We start from the raw sequence: 11,593 nt of genomic DNA on the forward strand, positions 1-11,593 counted from the left end.
GTGGGGGGGGGCTTTACCCCTTCTTCTTTCTTTGCCTCCCTCGTGCTTAAGCTTTGTTTCATCGTTTCCAGCTCAAGGGGGGGCGGTATCCCTGGAAACGGATTTGAATTTCAAGCCAATTTGAGGAGCGGGGGGGCGGGGGGGGGCAGGACAGGGTTTGGGCTGACAGCCAGAGGCGTTTCCAGGAATGACTTCAAGCGGCAATGATGTCCAAAAACATTCAGCTGGGTTTCATCTTCTTAAGCCAGGTCGCATTTGTTCAATTCCAAGTGATCCTCTGCGGAAGAGCAATAAATCAAAACGACATCTGATCATCATGTGTACTCCTTTTCATATTTTTTCAAAATAAAAGCTCTTTGAACTCTTCTTTTTCCACAAAAAAATTTATTCCTCAGAAGTTTGGTCCTTATAAATATGCATTATATACAAAATAATATTATAAAACATATAAAGAGCAATGTGTCGTATTTAAATTAAACTCTGGAAATAATCACTTTAAAAAAAGTGGTTGTGTAGATGTGAAATGTGTCGTAGGCAGGCAGTGGTGTGATCTGGTTTGGGTTGCATAGAAACACTTCTATGCATGCTTCTCTTCACAGTCCTTCTCATGGAGGCCCGCTACGCTGCTCCAAGAAAAAAAAAAAGATCCCAGTGGGAATTGATGCGGTGAAAAGTCACAATTATGAGATTTATTTATTTAGATTATGTGCCCAGTGCCATGTGATCAATATCATACACAGTTTATATCTCAGAATTTTGACATTGTATCTCATAATTATGACTTTTTATCACATCTTTTTCACTTCATAATTATGGCTTTTTGATCACATCATTTTCACTTTTTCACTTCATAATTATGACTTTTTTCACATCATTTTCACTTTATCTCATAATTGTGACTTCTTATATCATAATTTTCACTTACTTCATATTGAAGACTTTTTATCTCATAATTTTGACATTTTAGTCTCATAATTCAGAATTTTTATCTCATAATTGCAACTTCGCATAGGGATATTCTTTTCTTTCAGTGGCGAAACGGGCTTCCATACCTTGTTAATTTCGCCCCACTTTTTTTTTTGTAGTGCAAACAATCCAAGAGGAGACAAGCAAGGGCACAGATGAAGCGACACATCCCACTTTTAAGGCTTCTAGTGAAATTCGGCTGCATGTCGTCTTCATTCTTGCAGACGACGTTTCAGACATTCATTACTCTCAGTGTTTGTGACGTCGGATTGTGGGGCTCCACCCTGAGTTTTTTTTTATTTGCATAGAAGGCGAAGGTGGCAGCAGCGGTTGGGTTTTTTTTTTTTTTTTTGGGCAAAGAAGTTGGGTTGGATTTTCCGGAACGGGATCAAAATCTCAGGCAACTTTCACTGATTGGTTGGCTGGTAAGAGTGATTATCACACAAGGCCAGGAAAGGAGCGGCGGGCAATCCACCTTCACCTCCTTCTGACAAGTCCGAGAGATGATAAGTTAATGTTCTCCCACTGCTCAGGCCTTGCAGGCTTCTCATGGGTCCCTCAAGTGTTCCAGAGAGCAGCAGTGGACATGGAAAAACCTCTCTAGTCTCTTCTCCTCGGCATTTGTAAACAATCCAGAATGTTGAATTCTGCCTCGATTGTGTGTCCTCTCTTCCTGCGTCGCTCACAGTTTTAAACCTGGAGTTGGGAAAAGGAGAGGACAATGTCAGCAAAAGCTTCGGCCTCATTTGTTGTTGACACCATGGGCATGGCAGCTTCAATTCTGGAACTACGCTTTGGATTCTGGGGTTTCCAGAATCTTAAGTTAACTTAAGTTGTTTTGATGATGGGACCTCAGAAAACGTCACTATGGTTGAGCTGTCCACAAGGAAACGTTTTCAGGTCTAGTATATTAGCGTTCCAGTCTTACATCCGGGCTGCATGGCGGTCAAGTGGTTAGCGCGCAGACCTCACAGCTAGGAGACCCGAGTTCAATCCCACCCATGTTCTCCCCGTGCATGCATGGGTTTTCTCCGGGTACTCCGGTTTCCTCCCACATTCCACTCCAAATTGTCCATAGGTGTGAATGTGAGTGTGAATGGTTGTTTGTCTATATGTGCCCTGTGATTGGCTGGCAACCCGCTTCTCGCCCGAAGACAGCTGGGATAGGCTCCAGCACCCCTGTGACCCTCGTGAGGATAAGTGGTAGAAAACGAATGAGTCTTACATCATTCATCCACATGTTCTGGGTGGTCTGTAAGGCTATTTTTGGAAAACGGGAAATCTGAAAACGCTGGCCTGTCGTTGCTGCGTAAACTAGCAAACGCTGCTTTCCAAAAAAGATGTCACAGTCATGTGACCAGAAGTGACATGCCGACAAAATATCTGACTACTTCCACTGACTTGGCTCACTCCCTGATATTTTGTCGTCTTATACTACGAACTGACTGGCAGAAATAATTCCACTTCCTTGTCAGTCGAGATAAGCCTTGGGAAGCAGAAGATGACTGACTTTATCTGCATGCTTTCTTTCTTCAATAGTTTTGATGTAACGTGATTCAGCGCCACGTGTGTGTTCAACACAGGACCTTTGGAAAAAGCCCGGACTGTCAAACCAACGGTCTTGAGGCTGAGGGTTTGAGTTTTTACCAACTTACACGGATCCTGTCTCTGTCTGGTTGCAACTACTTACTAATCCGACACAGTGGAGACGCAATTTATTTTTTTCAACCTGCCACTTGTACAAGTCAAATGTCCATATTTATATTCCTGAATTATGTCAAGATTCAAGTGTTATTCACTGAGAAACGAAGCAGAATGTCCAAAAAAAACCCAGCAACCCCGAAGTGTGTTCTTCCTTGAGCCCACCCCTCCATGGAAGCAGGAAGTTGGTAAACAGTCACACACAAGTTGTGCTGAGTCATGATCTCAGATTCTTGGTATCTTAGGATAGCTACGTGCGTTGTAGGGGTTAGCATGGCTGCTAACACGGCAGTTTATCCGAACCGGAAAAGATTGGATGAGTAGTTAAACAGTTTCTACTAATGCCCCGACACCTGGTACGGAGTGGTATCAGAAGTTGCTAGACGGTACTGTGGCTCACCTCGGTGGCTATGACACACTCCCTCCTTTCCTCGGCTATGACAAATACCGACTGGTACATGGAGTCTCTGGGGGAGCATATTGTGGATATCCTACACTCCGGCTTTTCACTGCGGACACAAATCATGCGGTGTTAGCGCAAACAGGAAGCAGAGCCATGCAAATGATTCAGGAGGTCTTGTCTTACCTGCACACTCTACTCAAGGGTCTCTTCTCTTCTAAACACTTGTCATAAATAAGACTTTTGTCCTCCTGTGACTTCTCATCCTTAAACTCCTTTGTTTTCGAGCTGTAAGGGTCCAAATGATAGTTTTTATAGATAAAGTTCGATTTCTCCGAGTCACAGTCCACCTCCAGACTCATTTTCTGGTTGGTGTTTTTCAACTGCGACGCCGGGATCAGGTTGTCCCTCTGAGCGCCGGACACGTTGTTCATGGTCTCTGTGTCGTCGTGCTGCCTGCGGCTCTGCCTGTAGATGTGCCTCAAGGCCAAGCCCACCATGCACAGCAGCACCAGCAGCGCCACCAGCCCCACGGCCAGGGAGACCGCCGCCCACTGGAAGCCATCTTGAATCTCTCCCACTTGTGAAGTCACGGCGGCAAAGAACTCGCAGCTCGGACCGGTGAAACCAGGCGGACAGACGCAGGTCCCTGGACTTTTACCGGGCCCGACGGTACAGACGCCACCGTTAAGGCAAGGATGTAGGGGGCACTCGTTCAGGACTTTGTCGCAGTTACGTCCGCTGTAGCCTGCCGCGCAGGCGCAAGTGTAGTCGTTGATTCGGTCCAGACAGGTGCCGCCATTGATGCACGGGTTGCCGGCGCATTCGTTGATGTTGATCTCACAGCGCTGGCCTGTAAATCCTGCACGGCAACTGCAAACACGCATGCCACCGTGGATCAGGCACTGACCACCTACAGAGGGGAGGAAGAGTCCTGTTAACACGGCCCTTACGCCAACCTTGTTAGAAACCAAGTCCCTCAAGGTACGTTACTAAGCTACCCCATAGGACTTATTGTCAGACTCCAGGGTAAGTGTTTTTCTTTTACGAGGCCAAGACGGTACCCTTTTGCGGGTACCTCCCCCCTTCCTACAAGATTCCAATGATGCCTAACTCAGCATCTCTCTCGCAGCGAACCCCAAAGGTGTTTGACAGTCAGGACTCTCAAGTTCTTCCACACCCAATTCTACACTAAAAATATGAAATTGTTCCTTAAGTAATGGAGAATTCGGAGGGATCTAAGCGATCTAGTCCAACCCCTGCTGACTGATTATTACTGATTCGAGTATCCATGTAGTGTTGACTTGTCAACATCCCAAATTCGCCTAAGAGGAGGTCTCAATTCACACATCTGCATCCAATGAGTAGCACACTACAAAGCCGTGATTGTTATTCCCACAAAGAACATTTCCACCCAAATCAAACAAGATATTTGTCCCACGCTTTCATCAACAACCATCCGCCCCGAGCTGCGGTGACATTTACAAGCTTCAGCTCCGAGCTGTCGACTGTTTATACGGAGGACAATGGACACCCAGTTCCCAGCAATTCCTGTTGTTCCGCACAACTTCCAGTTGGGGGGAGGGTGTCGGGGTGGGAGGAAGGTCGTACCATTAGCGCAGGGAAGCGACGTGCACTTGTCCACTCTCTTCTCACAGTTGAGTCCGGTGTAGCCGCGGGGACACTCGCACATGTAGCTCCGCCCGTTGTCTTTCTCCCAGCACTTGCCGTCGTGGAAGCAGGGCGAATCGTCGCACGTCAGGAGGCTGTGCTCGCAGTGAGAACCCTCAAAGCCTTCTAGACACGTGCACATGTAGCCGCTCTCCAGATTCTGAGGGAACACAGATGGAAATTTGGCTTTAGACTTCCACATTAAGACTTAGACATACTTTTACAAACACAGCTAAACCTGTAGTTCTGCCAGTGGAGGAATTCAGGTTTTTGTTTGTTTTAGTAGCGCAGGGTTTGTTCCAAGCTTCGGTCTTGATTACTTCTTAACCATGATTCAGAATTCTGTTACTGATCTAAACAAGGCTTGTGTGGTCCCTGGTGGAAGTCTGCCAGGGTTTTATGTTCCAGTTTGGTAGCCCGTTTTGAAACAAATCATGTTTCAGTTGACTGAAAGGGTCTGGAGGTTTTTGACTAGTGAAACCTTGAACTTACTGCAGTACATTTTGTGTGAACCTGACGTTTGATGAACTTTCTTCAAGGCTTGCAAGCCCAGAGTCGTAGTGGCTCAGCCCGTCTTCCTCATAGTCAGGTGCTACGGGTTTGAATTTGCAGAATGTCTGTGTGGAGTTTGCATGATCTTCCCGGGTGTTTTCTCTGGGTAGTCCGGATTTTTCCCACATTCCAAAACCATCCAGGTTAGGCTAATTGGAGAATCTAGTCAGTTGGTGTAAATGTCTCTGTATGATGGACCCCGCCTCTGACTGGAAGTCAGTTAGGATAGGCTCCAGCTCACCAGCAGTCCTAATCTCTCTGCAAATTACTGAAAATGACTTTTTCCTGGCTTCTGATGAGCTAAAACATACTTATGGCTAACGGTTACTTGTTGTGACGTACATGTTAACAGTCTCCAGGGTATTTTTGACCCGTTAAGGACGAACGTGTTTGCAGGAAGCAGGAAGAAATGAATGAAAAAACTTGCCGTGCAGATCCCTCCGTTCCTGCAGGGGTTGCTGTCGCACTCCTGCATCTCCAGCTCGCAGTTGACCCCCGTGAACCCTGGTAGGCACGTGCACGTGTAGCTTCCCTGGCCCGTGTTCATACAGGTGGCGCCGTTGACACAGGGATGGTGGTGCGTGCAGAAGTTCAAGTCTAACAAGACAGAGGAGAGAGGAGTGAGTGGAAAGAACGTTATCCGCCCCGGATGTGTGTAATCCATCGAGGGGACACTCGGGGCGGAAACCCAATTGAGCTAATGTACTGCAGACTCTGGCAACATGAGAGGGGTTTTGGAAAGTGGACCACTGCACTGCTCTTACCTTGGTCACAAAATAGGCCTCCCCAGCCCTCCTCACAGTTGCACTGCCACGGTAGCTGGCAGGTGCCGTGCTTGCAGGCCGGGTACTTCTTGCACTCGTCACAGAAGGTGCCCTGCCAGCCTTCTCTGCACCTGTAGGGGGCGACAAAACATACTGATCTTCCACTCATATGCACTACAACTAGTTCACTATTTGACTTTTGAGCAGATTTTTAGTGTAATCATGATTTATTTGTGTGCATGTGTGTGTTCAAAAGCCCCAAACCATTAGGCACATCTGCAAAATCTAACAGGCAACTAAGTTCTAAATGCCAGACAACTAATCAAAACCTCAAGGCTGAATATTTTGATCCAATGTTTGGACCCCTTAGTGAAGTGTTATAGTCCAATATTCTAATCAGTTATTCATCACTAACAGTTCCAAGTTTTGCAAAAATAGAAACAGGTGACACCGACGTCCCCCAATTCCCAATCTAAATTTCTCATCAGAACTCCCAGCGCGGGCCAAGATGTTATGCTATTATGGTCTGTAGGACGCTGCTTTGCTGAGTGTGCGGAGACGTGGGAGCGGCTTAATGATGGCATCCAAAAGGGTTTTAACCTCATTCTGTTGCTTGGGGAATGATGGATTTGCGTCTCTCAAAAAGAGGGCAAAAATATGATCCGGGTAAGAATTTGTCTCAGCGTATGCCCCACAGACAGGGAATTTACTGATGATCATAGCTTGTTTTTATTACAAAAGGTCGGCGAAGTAGGTGACGGTAAGACTACAGTAACGCTTGCTGCATTGAGCTTGTGTCTGATGAGGTTGTTTACTTGAATCCCAAAACAACATGAAGTACCTTGGCACCAAACTGTTTCATTTAGAAATACGACGCAATAAATAAAAGTCATGCTTTTTTTTTCACCAAGCTTGCAATGTCACACTTTGTTCAGCGGCCCTTGAACACACCATTGTTGTATGTTAATCAATCATCTTATACATGACCATCCATTAGTGATGAGCACATGTATAGTTTATACTTGAAAATGTGTTTAAGTGTGTGGGGAATATTTTTAGGGCTTGAACCTGGATTGTGTTGCGAGTGAACAATGGCAGGAGGGTTTTGGGTGGATGGGGGGTGGGGCATGTGTCAAAATGACATTTTTATGGGTGTGTTAATCACTCGTGGAGTTTGGCCTCACGGTGGTGGGTTAGGAAGATTTTGACGCATTGCTCTTGCACTGGACCTCATAATAACCGTACCTAATAATATGACCCCTTTCAAATACTTACACGCACTCGCCAGGCTTGGAGCAATTGCCGTTCCTCTCGCTGCAGCCTTCCAGGCAGATCGCTGCAGGGTACATAGACACACAAACAAATGAAAATACATCTCTTGTTGCTTCTAGTAGTAAGAGAAATAGCAACTTGTTAGAGGTCAAACTTGATGTTTTTATAAATAACTTCGCTCCACCGCCGCCCGTTACGGCGGGGAGGGGGGAGTTGTTTGTGCTGATGGGGCGGACTCGCTGGGCTCAAACATTACAGCAGCGGCTGACGGTAAAAGCAGCCAGTTTAGCCTGCAACAGATGCTCGCTCTCAATAGCAGACAGCTGTCACTATTGTTGTTTTTGTCGCTCCGCCGCCGCCATATTTGCAGCTGCTGCTGCAAGCGCCACGCGCCCGCTTGCTCGGTGGCGCGTGGCGGGATAATAGCAGCGTGATTAACCTCGCCGTGTGCGGCACGCACGCGCGAGCCTCTCCCCAGGCGGATTAGGTTACAGCGCACGCGCGGCCCAGTACTGTGGTAAATAATAGAGTATCAGGTAAAGCACACCTGTCTATGCTAAATGTCCGACATGCTCGGAAGCTACTCTAGCAGCCCCCCAAACACTCCCAGTCTGGCTTATTTCCCCCGCAGTCACTCATGAAGTATGATTCTCCTAATTGCAGCACATCACGCCATATGTTTGGAATTTTGGTCGAAATAGAAACGTGCCAATTTCTCTCTGGCCACCAAACGGCATGGCTGACAGATCCATTGTCGCCCGCGGTGTTCCTACCCAGCACATGGTTGCCATTAGTCTCTGGGCGCCACTTTTTGATTAATTTGTTGTCACATTGGGGGTGGCCTGCAAATGTTATCGGGCCTCCTGGTTGGCCCGTTCCCACCTTTTCCGGTGTACATTTTGAATACGTACAATCGCTTCAATATACAACAGAAAGCTGTTGTGTTGCTGTCCCAGGAAACCAAGTATCTTTATGTGATGTTTCCTTTTCACCATGACAAATGGGTATTCGTTTGGATGCTAATCTCCTTCATAAAGCAACTACAACTTAATAAAATTGTTTTTTTTCTGCATGCAGTCTAATCTCTGGATACTTGCAAGTCTCCGCCATCTTTAAAACCGCTTTCTGGGGGATGAATGTCAGCAGGCTTCCTCATTGGCCCATTCCGACAAAGACAATGTGCTGGTTTATGATTTAGATAAGTAGTTCCAACTGGGCGTGAAGGCAGAATTAGACCATAACCCAGGTTTGTCAAAAAGAGAAAATGTCTTTGTTTGTAGAAATAACTTACACAAAAGTCAATCACCGTAATTCTGTCTGTAAATAAACCACCACTGTGGTCTTGGCAATGAAAACAGAGTTAAAATGCAAACAATAGTCATGTTCGGACATGCTAGCATCTTTGTTCCACAACAGCACCACGGCAAGTCCACCATAAGACCAAACGACAACAAAGCCCCAGTAGAAACCCAAACCGAGGTAACAGCTGATGCCTTACGTTCATCGCAGTATTTCCCCTTCCAGCCAGGAAGGCAGGACAGCTGTCCGTCCCTGGTGCAGGTGTAGTGTCCGAATCGGTCGTCCCTGGCCGTGCATTTCTTGGAACAGCTCTCGCCGTAGTAGCTGTCGTTGCAGACGAAGCGATAGGAATACCTCAGCTCGGTCTGCTCGGCCGTCTGCGTGTCCTGACACCAGTCGGTGCCGACGCTCAGTTGTCTTTGGATGGCGAAAAAGCTTATTAAAAAGTCCTGGTTTTCGGTATCTGGAAGGGGAGAGGAGGCAGAATGAGTTACGGTTCTGTTAGAGACATCTTCTAAGGTTGTGTGGTGGTTTTGGGACTCCAAGGTGACTATGTCTAGCTTTTCCAGAACCAAATCAGAACGAACTGTACCCTTAAAGGTACAATGACTTCCTTTCTTCCCATGTGAGCGTATCATAAATTTTGGCGTTTTCAAACGTCGCCTCATTCCACTTGACTAATCTGCCCGGTGGCAAGCTGCATCCCTTATCACATCCTATACAGCCCAGATGAAAGATAAACTCAAGTTTGAAATTTCCTCTTTCTCTTCCGTCGGCAAAAACATTCCCAGGCCCCCGGTCCCGTCTTCCAGAAGGGCGGAACAGAGTAAGGTGTAAAATACAGGAAGATGCAGTCAGGGCTTCTTGGCAGCCGCTGCGTATTCTCACCAAAGCCCACGGATCGTTCCCACGCCAAAAATAAACCGCAGGAAGTTCAATTGTGTTGAGAAGAAGAATGAAGAAGGTGTCTGCGAGTTCATAACAAAGAGGGCCGAATAAGGTGTCAACATGTGTTCAAAGTATGGAGGAGATTAAAAAAAAAGTGCTTTTGAAATGTAGCAATGTTGCTTTTAGCTCTTTTAAACCATTACATCTTGAAAGGTAAACTTGAGTTTTGCATGGAGAGTGTGCACTTGGGGCGCCCTCCTGTGGCGAAAGTCGAACACTGCACTTACCTACAGGTAGATTTCCATGAGGAGAGTGCCAGGCTTCAATTATTAAAGAAAAGGAGCCCTGAAGGGAGAAACCAAAAAGGAAGAGTGGATCTTTTCACCTCATATAGAACATATCATTTATATTTTTCGTAATTGAATGAGTTGCTTCAAAGATAAAGCAATCAACTGAGTGCAGCGTGTTTAATGATTAGAAAAGAACCCCTCCACAAATCTTACCGGCCATCCAAAGTTAAAGGGGATCTGGATGGGTCCGGGCGGCGTGCCACTGAAGGAGTTGGAGCCCAGCACCGGCGTCCTGGTACTCCCAAAAATGCAATCCCCCGGCGAGACCACGGCCTGGTAGTTCTTCAGACAAATCCTGAAATAAGTCCTGCAGCTGGTGGGCTTGCACGCGCTCCCGTTGGCCAGCAGACCCCTGTGGTTCCGAAACTCGTGGAGGTGCAGCTCAAAAACCCCCGAGCAAAAAACCTACAAGATAGGCAATGAAAATGTTAGAGCCCCCCCAAAAAAACAAGCCAGTCCCGTCCTTCACTCATACCTGTGCTATGGTGCTGAATGCGAGGGTGAAGGTGAACCACGCTGCCATCCTTCCTCAGCAGAATGACCCCCCCTTCCCCAAAAAGACGTACAATTCCAAATGTGAGATGAATGAAATCAGAGAATTAAAAAAAAAAGAGGGGATAAATCCTTCCGAATTCCCACTCCCGCAGCTCCCGGATCTCCCAAAAGTTATCCAAATGTGACCCAATATCCAACCACAAGCAGCTTGGCCCCCCCTCCGCCTCCTGCAGCCCCCCCTCGCATGGCACTGTACTCCACAAACGTGCACGTCTCCGCTGCAGCGTGTACGCGCGGCGTCTTGTAGTAGTAGGAGTTGTTGTGTTTTTTTTTTTTTTTTGCGCAGAGGTCCACGGTGCGTCCACGGAGCCCTCCTCCTCTTCATTGGAGCCACGGCTCGTGAGCCTCCCTCATTTATAGACTTTCACCAGCCGCCTCATTACGTAAACTGCCAATCACCACGGCCCGGGACCACGCCCACTTTCCTATTTTTTTTAAGTACTCACCCCCCTCCTCCTCATCCTCCTCCTCCCCCCCTCCCTGTACGACCCAACAACAAACATCCAGATGAATACGTGCACGCTGCGTCATTTATTAGCCAGCACCAACATCTGATGACTTCTTTTTTGGCGCACACGCTGCTCAGTATGTGCAAAGATTGGCGGACAATGAGGGCTGCCTAATTAGTGCAAATATTTAGCCATGTCACGTGTCTCATTGGAGGGGGGGGGGGCAATGATTTAATTGTATGATATTTAATGAAGCCATAGAACCTATGAATATGATTTATTTTGGTTTGCATTGGATTATTCTTTGTTAATGAAAGGTATTAAATGACCTTACTTTTAATTAAGTTGAAGCAAATGCTGTTGGACTAATTGCATTTATACGTTCATGTATTACATTTAATTAAATCAGGATTTAATTTCATTATTCATAAAAAATACTCTAATATAATTATGTACATTTTTATTTGACAAATATTGAATATATCAGATATATTATGTATAATTGTCAATATATTAAATATATATAATTTGTGTAGAACATAAGGATACATATACAGTAATTATATAATATTAAATATATTATTCATATTATAATATATCACTAAAAATACAGTTTAACTGACTTATCAGTCAATATCAGCTAATTTAATGAATAATATTGAAACGTAGTTCTGAAAATAATAATCGCTTATTTAAATGACAAATGTATATAATAAATAATATATA

At 45.9% G+C, this 11,593-nt stretch overlaps 1 protein-coding gene across 1 annotated transcript; it reads right to left on the reverse strand.

Moving 5' to 3' along the window:
• Positions 1-351: 351 nt before the first annotated feature.
• Positions 352-10,697, reverse strand: dll4 (delta-like 4 (Drosophila)). Its single transcript, XM_058056126.1, has 11 exons — positions 10,339-10,697; positions 10,017-10,268; positions 9,801-9,858; positions 8,825-9,088; positions 7,330-7,390; positions 6,055-6,185; positions 5,718-5,887; positions 4,679-4,898; positions 3,254-3,980; positions 3,068-3,176; positions 352-1,662 (listed from the first exon to the last, which is right to left on the reverse strand). The coding sequence occupies exons 1-11, from the start codon at positions 10,384-10,386 to the stop codon at positions 1,657-1,659; spliced, it is 2,046 nt and encodes a 681-aa protein (XP_057912109.1). The 5' UTR covers positions 10,387-10,697; the 3' UTR covers positions 352-1,656.
• Positions 10,698-11,593: the final 896 nt, after the last annotated feature.

This window comes from Doryrhamphus excisus, chromosome 19, assembly GCF_030265055.1.
Source record: "Doryrhamphus excisus isolate RoL2022-K1 chromosome 19, RoL_Dexc_1.0, whole genome shotgun sequence".
Taxonomy (NCBI): Eukaryota; Metazoa; Chordata; class Actinopteri; order Syngnathiformes; family Syngnathidae; genus Doryrhamphus; species Doryrhamphus excisus.

What these genes read in the sequence shown, in the direction of transcription:
- dll4 (XM_058056126.1), bottom strand. Translation starts at nt 10,386, where the DNA reads ATGGCAGCGTGGTTCACCTTCACCCTCGCATTCAGCACCATAGCACAG. An exon ending in CCTTTAACTTTGGATGGCCG is followed by an intron (nt 9,859 to 10,016) that starts GTAAGATTTGTG and finishes TTCTCCCTTCAG; the next exon opens with GGCTCCTTTTCTTTAATAAT. An exon ending in AGGCCTATTTTGTGACCAAG is followed by an intron (nt 5,888 to 6,054) that starts GTAAGAGCAGTG and finishes CTGTCTTGTTAG; the next exon opens with ACTTGAACTTCTGCACGCAC.